At 37.5% G+C, this 18,003-nt stretch overlaps 1 protein-coding gene across 1 annotated transcript in view; it reads left to right on the forward strand.

Annotated features, from left to right (window-relative positions):
• LOC139124345 (uncharacterized) overlaps nt 1–13,745 on the forward strand; it is a 287,549-nt gene extending 273,804 nt beyond the window's left edge. The window contains exons 5-6 of the mRNA XM_070690487.1: nt 13,198–13,254; nt 13,686–13,745. Of these exons, the coding sequence (XP_070546588.1) occupies nt 13,198–13,254; nt 13,686–13,730 (102 nt within the window). The 3' untranslated portion in view covers nt 13,731–13,745. The remainder of the gene's footprint in view (nt 1–13,197; nt 13,255–13,685) is intronic.
• The last annotated feature ends 4,258 nt before the right edge of the window (nt 13,746–18,003 follow it).

Genomic DNA, 18,003 nt, shown 5'->3' on the forward strand with positions numbered 1-18,003 from the left:
AAGAGCACAATTAGCCGTCTTACCATCGTTATGAAACCACTTTTTATAACCTTGAAATATTCCTGAGGTTATCTGGCAAAAAAATCAGGCTATACCATTGACATTTTCTTCCTCAATTCCATTCACACACAATGAAACATTCATTTTCCGATCGAGTTAAAGACCGTGACAATCAACTTTATTTAGTTTGAAAACACAATTTTTATTTCATCAGAAGAAACGACAAAAAGAAACCATTTCATTTCAAGTATCTGGATGCTTGAACTGAATACTAACCATTAGTGCGTGTCCTAAAACTGTAATATGGGTTTAAAATCTGATGACCTGTTGCCATAACGTCGTTTTCTTAGATTTTTGTGGAATCTAAATTAACAGAGACAGAGGAAATAAAGGTGTCGTCGAGCATCACTAAATGCATGACTCTGAAACACTAATAACTCTTTCAGTCGTTTGGCTATATGACTGATCGATGTCGTATCACAAAAAGGGCCAAAAAAGCTGTAGCTCGTCAAAATATAAATAAAGATCAAATCAGAACCCCGCGAGTGATTGCAACAAAAGTATCCCAAAATCCTATACAGACTGTGACAGGGTTAAGACGTTTCATTTCTGCGCAGTTTGGATCTCGAGTACGGAGTCACGCTACAAACGGAACGACCTATTCACTGAAGCCTTATCGCCTTTTATGTATCATAGCAATGTCATAAATTCAGCCTGGTTGTCACGGTGCCATGTCATAAGCATCTGCAGAAAATGTCTTGTTTCAATTTAGGTGACTTTTATACACTTTACACAATAAAAAAACTCTGTTCAATCGAGGGGAGGCTCTCAGGGAAATGCATAATGCAACAACAAATGATTATTACTGATTAGACTTGAATGACTGCTGATGTTATAACTTGTCTCGTAGATCGATGATCGTGAATTTCCACGAACGTTTTCAAAAATAAATCCGTTTTCGAATGTTGAATCGTGCCACCTGGAAGGAAATCCGTGAAATCCATTAATACACATCTGTTCTTTATTCGTTCAAATATTCATTCATTCATTCATTCATTCATTCATTCATTCATTCGTTCGTTCATTCATTCGTTCATTCATTCGTTCATTCATTCATTCATCCACTCATTCATTCATTCATTTATTCATTCAATCAGTAAGTCAGTCAGTCAGTCAGTCAGTCAGTTAGCCATCAATCCAAAAATCTATCCATATATCAATCAATTCTACGATCCATATTCATTCATTCATTCATTTTTTCATGTCTGTCTGTCTGTCTGTCTATCTTTTTGTCTGTCTGTCTGCATGTATGTAGTATGTATGTATCTATCTATCTATCTATCTATCTATCTATCTATCTATCTATCTATCTATCTATTTATCAATCTACAATGGTAGGTGGATGAGGTCTATTGTAAATTATTTATTTTAAAATAGAATGCGCACCGAGGACAGACATTCGTACGCAATTTTTTAACTATTTTGTGCGATCTACCACTTGTTGAGGCTCATTCTTAAGCTTTTAGAGTAATAAAACACTTCAATTTTAGTTTTTGAAAATGGAAAAAACGAAATCATTTTCCCCATAGAGTTAAAACAAGGATAGCGGTCATTTTGAGTTTCAACGGTGGGGAAATGTTGGGTAATTCGCTTTCTAAAAAGATGCAGCTTATTTGAAGAACTTAAAAAACACTTTAAACAGCATCTGAATAGTGACTGAGTATAAGTATATACGTATGTACCTATTTTCAACGCGGCACATGGTCAGTGTTAAAATTTGCAAGATTATCGAAATAGAACGAAAACCCTATTCTCATAAATGCAATGGCCAATGATATGCATATTTTAATTATCCAAGTTCCCATACCTGCACAATCTTTATCTCCAGCTTTGCCAGATGTCATTCCTAAATCCAAACAGTATGCGAAATTAGTATGAGCAACACCGCTGCCTTTGATCCGTACGCAGAGGTCTTTTGCGATTTTGCAATCTGCTTTGGTGTCGAATTTTAGATTTACAGTGTTTTCTTCTATGGCTACAGTGCCACTCTTTTAGGAATATTTTTGCCACTCGCTGCTTATTCTGTTCCAATCTTTTGGCGACTGCTATCCTCAAAGAAAACATCAATTCCTTCAACATTTCCACCGAACGTGCCTGCATTTACCGTGACAGTAAATTTTATGGTAGTGTCCGTCGCTCTGTTGTATGTTATATTGCCAGGATTACTCGGGTCGCTGATTACATAACTTTCTATTGTGACATCTGAAAATGAAGATTTTAGAACCCAATTGAATTTTTTTGAGTAATACAATATCGCTGCCTAAATACGTCATCGATCCGAATTTGTTTCACAAACTTTAAAGGACTCACACTAAGTATGATATAAAGTTTCATTTGAAATCGTCTGTTGGTTCTGCTGAAGAATATTTTACATATGTGTCGCAGTGTAACTGCTGACACTGGTAATTTACTTTCCAAGGACTTGCATTCTGTGACAACAATTGATGGTAATGATCATTCCTCGGAGTCTACTAATGTAAACAGTCAAAGTGACTCGAATATCTCTCCAATAGAATGGGACAGTGCTTCACCAGTTCTACGGCGCTCAACCAGGCAGAGAAAACCACCTGATAGATATTGTCCAGGCCAATGGGATACTCGAAATTTCATACATTTGACCCTTAAGGATGTACCCTTGATTTCATGTGATAGTGCATAGTTGATGTCGAGGACGCCATTTCCCTAAGGGGGCGTGAATGTCGCAGTGTGTGGTTTTACGAGTGCGCAATATACTTTAATTTGATTGGATACCAGGATATTTGTCTTATTGTGATTGGTAGTTTATTTTCGTTGAATGTGCGCTGAGTGTTTGTCACGTTTTCATCTGACTGACTTTCATTTAGCCAATCATTACCCTGTACATATCGCAATTGTATCTTAATCCACCAATAGAAACACACACACGTCGCAGTACTTGCACGTTTTGTGTACATCTGTATGTCTCATTTGCATTTTTATCCACCAATAGTAATACAGACATAGCAGTACTCGCACCTTTTGCCACGTTTCAGTCCGTTAAAAGCAAAAGTGCGAGGAAACGTGCTTCAGTTCAAGCCTGTAGCCAGAACGGCAACATGTAAAACTGTGTTTCTGTATATTTCAGGTTAGTAGTTATATTCTTCACAGCCAGTTATATTTTCACAATTTTAATGTACTTTTTTGCAACTCAGAAATGGAATGATTCAGTTAGTTTCTGTTTAATGTTTAATGTGAAAGCGTTGTAATTAGTCTTTGTCAAAATAGTTCTTTCTGTCGGGATTATATATGTATGTACGTGTATTTTCTTCAGCAAACAGTGTATTTTCTAATGAAAGTGTTTTGTGTTTTGTGTAGTTTCAGTTCAAGCCTGTAGCCAGAACGGCAACATGTAAAACTGTGTTTCTGTATATTTCAGCATAATAAAAGTTGGCTGTTTCAATGCCATTGCTGGAGTGCTGTGTATCCATGTAAGGGCGGAACCGTGACATATGAAATGGGAATGTTTGCAAAATCCAATGTGGACACCAAACAAAGTGAGAAACCCATAACAATGGAGATTATACTCATATAGGTTTTGTTGATATGGTAAATACTTGGCATTAACTTACAATTTAGGGATTCAATGCAGAAAGTGTAAAGAAACCACAATGTACAGTTCTGAAAAACAGCAAAAAGATACAGTTTATGGAGCTAGAAAAACTCACCAAGGTATGTATTAATCGCAATTGTCTGTGATTAGATATGTGACACATAGACTTGCGCATGGCAACGCTCAACTTATGAAATCACTATTCAAAATACTTTTGTTCTCATCAAAAATTAATTATTGGCATTTTTCGCTCTGAGAGAGTAATTTTTGGGCTTGTGAAAAACATTGCTAGCGAGCGTCTGCGACAACACTTTTTGTTTCAATTTAAACCCAGGATAGTGACAAGTTTCTTCTTGAGCTTGCCGAGGAATATTATCATAACGGTTGAAGAAATTAGCATGATTTATAGGTTGTGAAACTTGGGCAAGTAAGATCTGTCGAAATTTCATACCTTGAGTTGCTGTTAATGTCATGAGAAACTGTTGTTCTAAATAAAATAAATCATCGATTTCCTTTGTGACCACTGGACCGAAGATGAAAGCGATATTGGTACCTGTCACAACATTTTGATTGGAGAGTTGATTGTTTACCTTGACCATAACTCACTGAAGTTACAGTTGAAAGCACAGTGATGTTATATATCCAAATTCGACAGCCCCTTTGCATCACTGCATGACGTAACAGTGTATCCGATCCATGAGTATTTTATGGATATTGTGTTCCGTGAATTCATATTTTTGGCAAATACCCTTATTAACGCACAGCCTGATCACAGTTTGAACTACTGTTTACCTAAGCAATGGTCTTGCCTGGTATGATGGCGTGAGACAGGACTTTCCACTCAGCGTGGTAACAGAATTTTTTGGGGGGAAATATTCATATATTTGTGGATGACTTAAACACAGCGTTATCGCTGGAGAGCAATTGAACGTGCAGAAATTAGTTTTCTACTTTCGAACGATTCACGAATGAGCATTGTCATTTGTATGTGTTGCAGACAATATATGTTCACTTACCAGTGAACCAAGAGTAAATTTGTTGTGCCAGTGTTAAGAAGCAGCTTGCTGCGGCGAAAGCCATGTTGTGTTCCAGAAATTTTCGTCATCAGAATAATATCAACGCGGCACTATTGTTCAGGGATCCCAATGACCTGTTTGATTTTTTCAAGATGGAAATATCAAACAACGTCCATAGAGGTCATGCTTTCAGGATAACAGCTGAAATTCATCTACTTGCTTGGACATGTACGCAGAAACCATTTCACAGAACGTAGACACTGGTCGCTTGATATGCAAATTATCTACTGTGATGCTCAGGTGCGTTTGTAAAAAGGTTATTTCTCCTGAAGGCCTTGTTCCAATTGATGATATGTGTCAGTATAAACGAGGTGATTTGTTCGACTCATTAAAATGTAACTAATGGGTAAAGCCAATAACAGCAGTACATGTTGTTTTCATCTTCCGAATGATAAGATCAACACATATTACTGTACAGTTATCCCGAAGGACATGTTCAATTTGTTTCAAAATGGAAAATATTAAACACCTTAGGTCATTTTATCTGTATGTCAGCTGATATTCACCTGACTGCTTTAATATGTGCGCAGAAACCGTCTGACTGAACGCAGGTTCTGGTCTCTGGATAAATTATGCAAATAGTTTACCGTGATGCATAGTTGCCTTTTAATTTTTTACCTTGGAGGCACGGTTCCAGTTGATAGCACGAATCACAATAAACGAGCAAAAGATCAACACATTATTGCTTTGAATCAGCACCAGGGTAAACACGGGGAATTACCTAATATTAAACGACTTCTTAAATGCAACTGCACGCGTACAAGCGAAAACAATTAATAAAGTAATCCATATACGGTTCTCACGTATTCTTGTGCAAAGGCAATTTCTGTCGGGAGAATCAATGACAATACGCTACCTATCAGAAAATTCCATCCTCTTTCTGATAAGGTGATTGCTATGATTATTGCAATGTAGCTAAAGTGTAAAGTCAACAACAGTAGTTTATTTATTTATTTATTTATTTATTGAGGGGTCATGGTCATGACACATGGTCCCTACAATTGCTCGTTGGGAGAAAAGTATAAATACATATTATATTACCATGCCCTGTTCATTGCGTTTTAATTGGTCGAGCTGAACCACGTGACTGCCCACAAATACACAGTAATGGTTTGTTTTCATGCCCGTGAATATGAATAATATCGTAAACACAGTAACTTTACGGCTAAAACGAAAATTGTGATTTGTACAAAGATCATAATCAACCACAAAATAAAATGGAGCATTTGTGGGCCAAGTTTAGATGCTTTTTTTTCAAAAAAATCTGCGGATTTGCAAAATTTTTGCAGCGCGCACTACTCACTGACAGGTTTTGGGGCCCCGTTGTCGTTCGCACGGGAAATTTTCGTAAATTTTGACGGTTTTTCGGGGTTCGTTGATAATATAATTGAAATAACAGACGGGCTCGAGGAAAGCCAAATTAACGGGCTTGGTTTCCTCTCGCCCTTGCCCACAAATAAACGTTAATGGTAAGCGCGTCGCCCGTTATTTCTATAGTAATTACATCGTGAATAACATCTATTCTCTTACGGAATTCTTAATTGCATAAATTTGCATGAGGAGCAATAAACAGAAGATTTGTCTTTGTTCAATTATTTTCTGTAAATGGCAATGTGTGGTCATAACTACCAAAATAGACTCTTACTGGGCGGAGGCGAATTAAATATCTGGAGAAGAGCACAGCATTGCTCGAACCAGTTCACTGAACCTACATGGGATAGGAGTAAATACATACCTTGAGATTCATTCTTTGATTTGCACAGAGACAGTAAAGACACATATGATCGACCGCATTTTTTAAGTTCATCACCAAAACAGAATCTTTGAAAACTTTTTATGGCAAAACACTCAAAAGCTTAATTTTCTGGAGCCTTCTGCCCATGGTGAATTTGCAGAGGCATATCCAAGTAAAGTAGCCACCATCTGTCTCCCTCATACTGTCCCGCCCATCCCGTAAAAACTTACTATGTCTTTGCCCAGGAATAGGGTGCATCGCATTCAATATGGTTAATACGACGTTGAACTCAGAGCAGGATATATAGTTATGAAGATATAGAATTGCGGTGAATAAATTACCAATAAGGTTTTGGTTTGATGTTATTTAAATTTGAACGAAACGAAATCTCCAATAACTGTAATAAGGCGGCAGAGCGGTAAACATAATTTTTTTAAATGTGTCCATTCTTTCACTCAAGCATTCCAAATTCTTTGACTCCCCTCATTTCAAATCAAGGGGTTACAAATGGCAGTGGTCAGTGATAGTTAGAATTCCAGGAGATAACAAAGAATGACCGTTACATGACCAGCTGTCCACAGTACGTTGAATGCCAAACTCCTGCACCTTTGTCATGCTAATTATCTGTTACATTACTGGAGTCGCCCGTGCTCAGAGCGCCATCATCGTCGAGAGTTTGGACTGCCTCAATCAGGTAAAGCCAAGAAAATGATTTAATTTACATGATAAGTGATTGTGTCCAATATCAAATAATAATAGGAAAGAATGTATTATTTTAGTTTAGTCATGAATCAGGAAGAAAAAAAATTGGGCTCAGTTTAATTCGAATTCATCTCGAATGTGATATGAATGGGAAGCGGGAAGACGAATGCAATTTTGCTATTTCTTCATATACCCAGCAGAATTCCAACGTTATATAAAGTTATTTTCACATTTGATTGGTAGAGAGCAAATGTCATAAAATTAACATTGACATCACTGATAATATGTGAAATCTAGTTGATGCCAATAAGCTTCCGATATACCAAGTTCAACTCTCTGCTGGAAATGTATAGTCGGTACTCTGCAAAGATTGTACCATTTTCCATTTCTTTGCGCATTGGTTGACTTAAATTACAAAACAGAATGGTAATAATCATCGAGAATACTGCTGGTTTAAACAATAATATGAACTGGGTTATAATGATGATGTAATACTTCTCGGTTACGCAGTGCAGTTCCTGAAATGGAAGGAGCTTTCTCAGCAAGGCTACGTAATGTGCATCGAGCTGAGATCAAGCTAAAAACCATCACTAAGTCTTTGTCATAGGTTGTGCCCCCGAAGCCCTGGCGGAGAGTGCGTCACCAGTTCCATCACTTCAACATGTTTTAGGGATATATAAAAATAATTCTTTCTGTTGATCTTCACTCTTCTCAACACACTCAATGCACAAGAAATGTAAAAGAGGATGAAAAGGTCACATCGGTATAAGATAGGGTTCACGGTGTCAGGTATATACAACCGCGGCAAAGCCAGTGCATAGATAACTGATTGTAATACAAAAACTACAATAGCAACAAGTACTGGAAAACCTTAAAGTATAGAAGCGGCACCTTTATTTTACTGATAAAGAGCTAATAAACCACGGGGTGCTTGGTTTAGATATGAGAAGTCTCCTTGCCAAACATAAATATAAGAAATCAACTTGGCATGGACTTCCTGAAGACAGTACCATTTAACGCCACCCTGCTGAGATTTCTTACTGACAGCGACAAAGTATAGATAAACAAGGCGCAGTTAGACTACATATTAATTACTATTAGTGTTTGTATTACAATCAGTTACCTATGCACTGGCTTTGCCGTGGTTGTAACAGACGAGAGGCCATCTGTCCTACCCGGTTTCATATGCCGGTCTTTCAAGTCGTTGACAAACGTCAAGCACACTTATAAAATCGCTCAATGAAAGTAAAACGCTATCATAACAATTTGTTATGCTCTATTATTCATCATGTGAAGCTGCTGTCCTTACATGTAATGTAACATGTCATGTAACATGATGAGTTATTAAACCATAAGTTTCCTTAAAAACGAATTGGAAGTCGAGCCAAGTAAATCACAAGAATGAAAATGCACATACTTGTTTTAAAGTTTCAAATGTTGCTTATATCAATATCTCTTTCGACCAGTTTTGGGAGTCTTCAAGTACGAAGTCGTTCATCCAAATGACGCAAGCAATGTATCAAATCACTCTGCCAAACACCATATCTGTCATTCATAGTACCTTCGATATCAGTTCTTATAATTTCATTTGACAGAAAAATAATCCAGTAAACATGTACATGTAGAAGTGTAATTTTTATAATCAACTAAAACAAGGAAAGTCGGTCATAAAATGTATATTTTGACAATTGTCAGTTGAGGTCGACAATCATATAACTTGTTGATCAAGGTTTAAAGTGTACGACTGAATTTGTAGTAGTCTTTCCATCAAAAGTCGATGCTTGCTGGTGTATCCGTATTGTAGGGGCATTCAAAAAACTCTATATACATTATTACACGCTTATCAAGTAGGAAATTAAGGACAGTTTTCATGTAGCAATAACATTTCAGGTCCTATCCTCCGATGATGTTTAGATGAATTTAAATTGAAAACACAGATAAAACGTCTATTTAGCCTAGCTGCAGCAGCGGTTTCTAATGTTCTTCATAAAAGATACAGAAGCGTGAGTTTCGGATTTCCGAGGGTAAACGACCATCTTCAAGCAGCATCAATCTCCACACAACAAATGGGTCTGAAAAAGTTCACATCTTCATCCAGGTCGGCCTCGACAAAGGGAGCTGTTGACAAAAAAACAACAACAAAAAATCTGGACAATCTTAATTCACAAATGACAAGTCAACTTCTAGACTTTCTGCATAAAACTGAGGTTTGGTTTTTATTTGAGACACACATAGCGTGCACACGTTCTGTCACTGTCGTAAGCCTATGCTGCTGTAAATAGAACAAAGGTTACCGTATACGACAGAACTAGATCGTCGACTGCCTTAGCTTGGCTAGGTCGGCCTAATAAAGTCTCCCCAATCAACCATTAACAGTAGGGTCCCTACTAAAATAAGCACTGCTCGGCGACTGAAGATGTTACAAATTCCACTCCAAATCAAGAAAACATTCATTCGAATAATGTACACTTTCAGCATATTTTCAGATTATGCTTTTATGGTATAGATTCCTAATTGCTATTCACCAAGTCCTGCAAGTTGAGGACTAACAGTGGCCGCAAAGTTATATTAGCACATTTTTTTATATCTTGATACGATTTGGTTATTAGACAAATCGTCAAGTGCCGATTGAGATGGCCAGGCGACAGGACTGCAATTAACGATTTATCTACTCCAAACCATTGCACAAGCAGTCGATCTTGCAGCCCTTAAGGGCGATACAATTTTTTTTGCTCAGTTAACACCTAGTCGCAAAGTATAACTTGCATGAGTTTCCTAAACACCGCATTGTTTTTTCTGCAAAGTGAAAATTGCATGATAAATCAACTTTTTCAATTCTACGTGTTTCGATGAACCTTAAGTTCCGCATTTCTTTATACAATCATCTTCAAAGAGAGCGATCCAGGAGTATTTCGTTTAGACCAGTATGTAACCCTTGCATGATACTAAAATGGCAAGCTTAATCCGGCTGAACGATTGAGCTAGTCACGTCGTTGTCTACATCAACGTGCGACACAATTGTTGCTGTACTGCTCCAATCCTAGCTCTTCAACTAATAAATCCTTAATAAATCTTTGAAAAAATTCAGTGACATAAGGTCATGTGGTATAGCCAATTTGTCAAACAATGTAGTGAAGAAAATATCGATGAAACATAATTACCCAGCACGTCTTTCCTCCTTTCTAGAAAAATACATCTAAGTGACTTATGAAACGTTTGCGCCAACTCTCCGCCATTTAAACTCTTTCCTTTCGAAATGAAGGATACAAACCAGGGGTCATCCTGCGACATTTGGCTCTGGGGAGAGAAATTATCCAATAATATTCCCCAACAGTTTAATTTCAAAATGGCTACCACACAACAAGAAGAAAATTAGATTTTTGATTTTCAAGAAATAAGCCGGTGAAAACTTTACTTACTCCATGTGTTTCAAAATGAGGTATGAGCCCCTACCAGGGATAGAACAAAATGTACTGTAAAAGTTATTTCCCCTAAGCGTGTTCTACCTTAAGCCTTTCAGGCCTAAACCTAGTATGTTTACTTGTCGCTCTGGTAAGTTACCTTGATGTCCTGCCTGGCAGGGTTAATGCCATTCATAAGAACTATGGCTTCTAATAAACCCACTTTCGAATGTTTGACTCCTTTTTCCATACGTCACCTTCAGATTTTAATCTTTACTGCCCTGATACGGCTTTTGCGGACCGAAGTCGTACGGCGAAGGGCCCGAGCGTGCGAGAGGCCGTACGACCAAGGCCCGCAAAAGCCGTATCAGGGCCGTATATGTTTTAACATATACCTTATGGAAAGATAAATATGTAGTTTACATAATATAAGCATTTCTTTGGAGGTAACAATGCGCGCGATATCAAAACTTCACCGCTTATTGTGTCAATTTTACAGAAAAGCGATGGCCGTGTCCGTCGCGGATTGATATATCTAAAACGCGCAAAGCAACGTGCGTACTAGTGGGTGACCAACGGAAACCAAGGCTGAAAGCGAAGTGTAAGAAGGTCAAAGCGTGATGTCAATTCGTTGTAGTTTACACTGAACAGCACGCACTCAGTATACACAGGATTTCACTAGAATTTAGAAATGTAAGAAGCGCGCTCGTATCACCATGTCGACGACTTAGCCTCCAATAGCGTTCGAGCACGTACCATATTATGGCTTTGTGATTGGGTGTAACTTGGAAAGTTGACAGGGGTTAAGAAATGTTACAGCATACGTAGTTACTGTGTGTTGTCATTGGTCGTCCAAAGATCACACTCGCGAGACCATGTAAATAAAACCGCGCGGTGACATGGCAGACGAGCAGTTTGATGCAACATAACCCTTAGAAATCATTGGAAACCAGCAATATGAAGTAAGTTATACAGGATCGAGAGGTTTATATACGAGAATTACAATTTCATCGTCTATTACACGTAGTCGTAAAAGTCGTCTTGGACCGTTCTGAGACTGACGGCAAAACATTCATTTGTATGACTTTTCTTAATTTCAGAAGCACATTTGTATTTCTTGCGGTCATCACAGTAGCAATCTGTCGGACAAGTGCTCAAGGTAAATTTATTTATCTTCACAACACTTCAACTGGATCGTTTCAGCTACTAGGAAGGTGTCTTTGAATCTTCAATGTGCCTCGGGCGATAAAGAGCTAAATATGCGTTTTGGTGGTAATGGTGGTTGTTTTCTATAACAATTATATGTTTGAGGATAATTACATTCAACAAGCGTACACTACCGTAATTTAAACAAGCCAAACGTTTGAATTCTGCCCTGTGGTAACATTTAAAGGGCTGTAACGTTTCAATCCCGTCAACCTTTATATATAACCAGAAGTTTGTCAACAAATTCATGCTAAAATATAATTTTCATTGAAATTTCAAAATGATCTGCTCAATATTTCTGAGTATCGTGTCTAATTGACAGCATTATCGCAAAACTCATTTCGCAATCAAAATTAATTATGTGTGTGTGTTTTTATCTCCCGTCTTTAGATGTTGGTGTCAAAAGCTTCACAATTACAGCACCAGCAACTTTAACTACAGCAGTCTGTGATTCACAAACGGCGTATACGTTTAATATAGTGGTCTGTGAGGTTGGCGGCACCGACGCTACAGTGACAGCAGTGAACCTGCACTATGCAAGCGGCGATGACTACGCAACAGCGACAACAAAGGTGCTGCTAATCTAGCAACATTAGGTGCCGGTGCTTCAACTATCGCTGTCAGCGCTAATAGCGAGGCATCCAATACTGGTGCAATGGCAACAATAGCAGCGGACAGTTCGGCATGTTCGTCATACACTCATATCTGCGCGGTGACAACCACAACCAGTGATAGCACTGCAGGCAATGATAATGCATGTATCGCTCTAGCTGAAGGAACAACAAGTACAAGGAACTGTCCTTTTGGTACGCTTCTAGATTTCATTGTTTTCATTTTCAGTTGTATATGATAAGTAGAAGAGAGAAAAGATAATCTTGGTCGTCCGATGATGTTGATTGCCATTATAAATCAGACGATACAATCCATTGAACTCGGCACATAATTTTTTTCACCGTTCTGCGCTTGGTGTCCATGAAATACACTGCTTCATGTGCTCCAAAATTGAATTTCATTAATATTTGTTAATATGTAATAATAACTAAAGTCTTTGGTAAAAATCCGTACAGGTGTGTATGCAATCCCATTTTCTGATAGATTTGTCATGAACATTCTTTCTACATTCACCTTACAGCTGATTGTGCTGATCTTGGAGCAGTTGAAAACGCACAGAAGCAAGGAGATACTTATGCACATAATGACACTGTCACATATACCTGCAATGCTAATTACCATCTTGTTCGCGAAGGCACCCTTACATGCAATGATGGGGAATGGGACCATTACGTTCCCAAGTGCTGAGGTAGGATAGTGTAGTCTACCAACATTAATGGGATTTACCAACATTAATTACTGTACAGTAGTCTAACTGTTGTAAATGAATTATACTTCAATGGTTGCAATGTTAATTATCAGAACAGTTATCATCCTACCACTTTATTTTACTTCTAGATACTGCACCAACTATGGGAAGTGCAGCAACAACAGAAATTCAGCCGACAACAGCAGGTACGGCAAAGATAAAGTTTGTCATGGTTGTTCATAATTACCGTAATTAGCTTATTAGAAGATAGAGAGGTCGTTTACATTTTCATTAAATGTTCTTAATGTGGACTTGAAAAATATCTGTCTCGTATCATATGAATGTCCCAAACTACTCTTCAAATGGTAATATAAACGATACATGCGATGTTGATTACAGCAGAAATAGACAACTGTCGAAGAACTGAAAATAAGAGACGACACGAAGTATTTCTGTTGACCATTTTCTTTCATTGTCAGCGAGACATTTTAAATTTCTATCTCATTACAGCATTAAATGCTGGCTTATTTACGTATCGATTTTATGAACATGAATTCCTGATATATTAAATGCACTAATTTTAATACATTGTTTGGATTTAATCTACAACCGAAGCAATCAATGTTTGACTTTTCAGAATCTGGTAGTGGGAAAAATTCTCGTGGACTATACTATAGCCTGATTGCCACACTGGCTGTTATTTGCATGACTTACTTCTGGTAACGATTACGTGGAATAGTTAAAAGGTACGGAATCAATTCTCAAATCTCGTAACTCTTAAGACATTGCCGACTTATAAACAACATTAAGGCATTCACAGTCTATCAAAAAATATGCACGAGTTGTAAGCTGAAAGGAATACTACACATACAATAAACATCCCTCGGAAGACCTAATAGAGTAAATTTGGACAGAAAAAAACATCACACTGCTTCTGATAAGAAAGAAATTAACACTACCGAAAGTTAATTCGCATTATTAATGTAATGCAACTGTACTTTTAACCTTCGCAATTGAGTACGACGAGATATTTAAGCAATAAAGCACACCCAGCGACGGTATACCACGAGATTTTGACGACATATGTGCACAAGCGATAGCGAATACTTATATGGAGTGAATGGTCAAATCGAGCTGTATCCCCGTTGCCGAGGTGGTTTATTGCTATTATATATCATAACATTAAATTAAAATTCTTGAACTGAAATGTAAAAATGGAATTTTCCTCCAGCTGAGAGCTGGCACCTCACAAACCGTGCTATATTTCTTATATCGCACTATTATTTTCACGTCTCGACCAATTCAGATCAATTGAGCCATCAATGTACTAATGTGATATAATACAGTATTTAGTCTGGTGCCGAAGCACAAAACCCAAAAATTTTGGCCCCACAATGGTTCTCGGTGGTTTCTGTATCTTCAAAGCCTACTGAATCAGGATCTGCATGATGCCACCCTGGCACCCTTGGGCATTTTAATATATTCAAGATGGCCGCCAAGATGGCCGCCAAATATGTAAATGGTGATATCTCAGCTCTGTGAAATGTTATCAAAATGATTTTAGTGTCGTATGCCAGGTAAACAGGGCCAAGGAATTCATTTCTTTCATTGCCGAACATGTGCAACCCTTAATTTGCATAAAAATCCAAGATGGCTGCCAAAATGACTTCAAAAACAGGTAAAATGCCATATCTCAGCTCCATGAGAAGCTGTTGGAGTCATTGTGGTCTCCTTTGCCAGGCAAATGGGGCTAAGGAACTCATATCTTTCATTGCCTGATATGTACAACCCTTAATTTGCATAAAAATAATCCAAGATGGCTGCCAAGATGACCTCAAAAACAGTTAAAATGTCATATCTGAGCTCAATGACTAGCTGTTGAAGTCATTTTGCTCTCCTTTGCAAGATATATTGGGTCAAGCAATTCATATCTTTCATTAGATGACATGTGCAACCCTTAATTTGCATAAAATTTGCATACAAATCCAAACAATCCAAACAATCCGCCATCTTGGCGGCCATCTTGAATATATTAAAATGCCCAAGGGTGCCAGGGTGGCATCATGCAGATCCTGATTCAGTAGGCTTTGAAGATACAGAAACCACCGAGAACCATTGCATAAAAATCCAAACAAGTCATATCTCAATACACTATGCCACTGATTTTGGTGTCTTTCGGCATGTTTAACGGGACAAGGAATTGGTATATTTTGTTATATTTGCTGTAAAATCAACCATGATAATCTAAAATTGATATTTACAATCCAAGATGGCTGCTAAGCTGGTTTCCACAACAAATATCAATTTATATCTGAGCTGAAATTGCATCCTAGAGACTAATACATTTAGGGTTCAAGGCAGAAGGATAAGTTTCTTTCGTTATATAAAATGTAAAATATTTCAGCAAAAATGCAAAAATGAAAAGCGAAAATGAACACCCAGTATCAATTATGGCCACACAAATGGATGCCACAAAAACATTGAGTCGTACCTTAACCAACCAAGCAATCTTGAGACCTATTTTGTTGTGTTTGGTCAGGTTTTATTGGTCGCAGGTTTTCATTACTTGTTTTCTGAGCTGGAAAAATCTTACTTCTAATGGAAGGATTTTATCCCACATTGCCGCTGTAATGGTTTCATAAAACATCACACGATTTATCTAGCATCTTCGACACAAGGTTGTATGTGTTTGGATCCGTTTGAGAGATCATTGAATTCACATTGTCATTCATATTATAAATTGTCAAACCATCCATTTAAATTAAATTATAATGAACTGTACCTTTCCATACAACGTGAAGGGTCATTTTATCATTTGTCAATCAACCACAATAAATGAGCTTCAGTTATTCGAGGCGAATTTGCTGAGCATGCATTTGCACTTGCAGAAAAGTGACTTGTTTGGTCATCTTTGAGCCATCCTGAGTCATCTGTCTTGTTTATCTTTGCACCAATTAAGTCACTCAGGTCAATTTCAGCAGGATCTTTAATATTGCTGCCCTTTAAATATATGACCGCAAGAGGGTGTGGCACAGTCATTCTATGAATACCTTTATCATTGCGGGTATGGTTTTCTGATTTGACAATGATGACCAGGTTTCATGTTATCCGTCAGACGTTGTACCCTAAGCTTTGCAACCGTCAAGCTGTTATACTATACTGCCAGAAAATACAGATGTCACAGCCAGTTGAGTTAAAGAGCATATGTAACTTCCTGTGGAATATGAAGGGTCACCTGCATATCCATTAGCAATGAATGTATGCACTTCTAGGGAGCTGGTTAGCCTTGACTAAAAGTTAAATGCAAAGTGATTTGACTGATTCATCTTTCAGCCAACCGAACTCACAGAAATCCGTTTGAGACCTTCCATCTTTGTTCACAATACCGTTCCTTATATATATATATATATATATATATATATATATATATATATATATATATATATATATATATATATATATTTATATATAGAATAAAGATTTTGAAAAATCAACAACAAAAGAGTATTAGATCAGAGATAAATATGAATATCTATATATGCGGATATTACATGTTCATCAATATTTTACTTTAGTCTAGGATGCAGTTTCAGCTTAGATATACCTTGATATTTGTTGTGGAACAAAACAAAATAGGTCTCAAGAATGCTTGGTTGGTTAAGATGCGACTCAATGTTTTTGTGGCATCCATTTTTGTGGCCACTGTTGATATTGGGTGGTCATTTTGACTTTCAATGAAATATTTTACATTTTATATAACGAAAGAAACTTATTCTTCTGCCTAGAACCTTAATGTATTAGTCTTTAGGATGCAATTTCAGCTTAGATATACCTTGATATTTGTTGTGCAAACCAGCTTTGCAGCCATCTTGGATTTTAATCAATTTCAGATTTTCATGTTTGATTTTACAGCAAATATAACAAAAGATACCAATTCTTTGACCCGTTAAACATGCCGGAAGACACCAAGATTAGTGGCATAGTGTATTGAGATATGACTTGTTACTGACATCTTGGATTTTCATGCAAATTAAGGGTTGCACATGTCATCTAATGAAGATATGAATTGCTTGACCCAATATATCGTGCAAAGGAGAGCAAAATGACTTCAACAGCTAGTCATTGAGCTCACATATGACATTTTAACTGTTTTTGAGGTCGTCTTGGCAGCCATCTTGGATTACTTTTATGTAAATTAAGGGTTGTACATATCAGGCAATGAAAGATATGAGATAATTAGCCCTATTTGCCTGGCGAAGGAGACCACAATGACTCCAACAGCGTCTCATGGAGCTGAGATATGGCATTTTACCTGTTTTTGAGGTCATTTTGGCAGCCATCCTGGATTTTTATGCAAATTAAGAGTTGCACATGTTCGGCAATGAAAGAAATGCATTCCTTGGCCCTGTTTACCTGGCATACGATACTAAAATCATTTTGATAACATTTCACAGAGCTGAGATATCACCATTTACATATTTGGCAGTCATCTTGGCGGCCATCTTGAATATATTAAAATGCCCAAGGGTGCCAGGGTGGCATCGTGCAGATCCTGAGTCAGTAGGCTTTGAAGATACAGAAACCACCAAGAACCATTGTGGAGCCGACATTTTTGGGTTCGACCAAAAATCAGGGTTTCGGCACCAGACTAATTACACAGATATTTACCTGCATAGCTGTTGTGAACGTTCATTAAAAATAATCTTTTTTAAACCGAGGAAGTAACCGTATTTATCAAATTTCTCTATTTCAGAGAAAATGGACTGATCTCCTTTATTATCGCTGAAATCTTCTACATCGTTGGAGGGAAAGTGATTAATTACGAAGACAGACATATTTGATAAAAAGAGAAGGAAAGAAACCCGTAGTGTCAGCATCGTAAATGTTTCTGATCTCTATGTATCGTCGATGAAGGTTTGCCTGATAAATTCGATACAGAGAGGACTTGCTTTGAT

Source organism: Ptychodera flava, assembly GCF_041260155.1.
Source record: "Ptychodera flava strain L36383 chromosome 23 unlocalized genomic scaffold, AS_Pfla_20210202 Scaffold_23__1_contigs__length_28996876_pilon, whole genome shotgun sequence".
Classification (NCBI taxonomy): domain Eukaryota; kingdom Metazoa; phylum Hemichordata; class Enteropneusta; family Ptychoderidae; genus Ptychodera; species Ptychodera flava.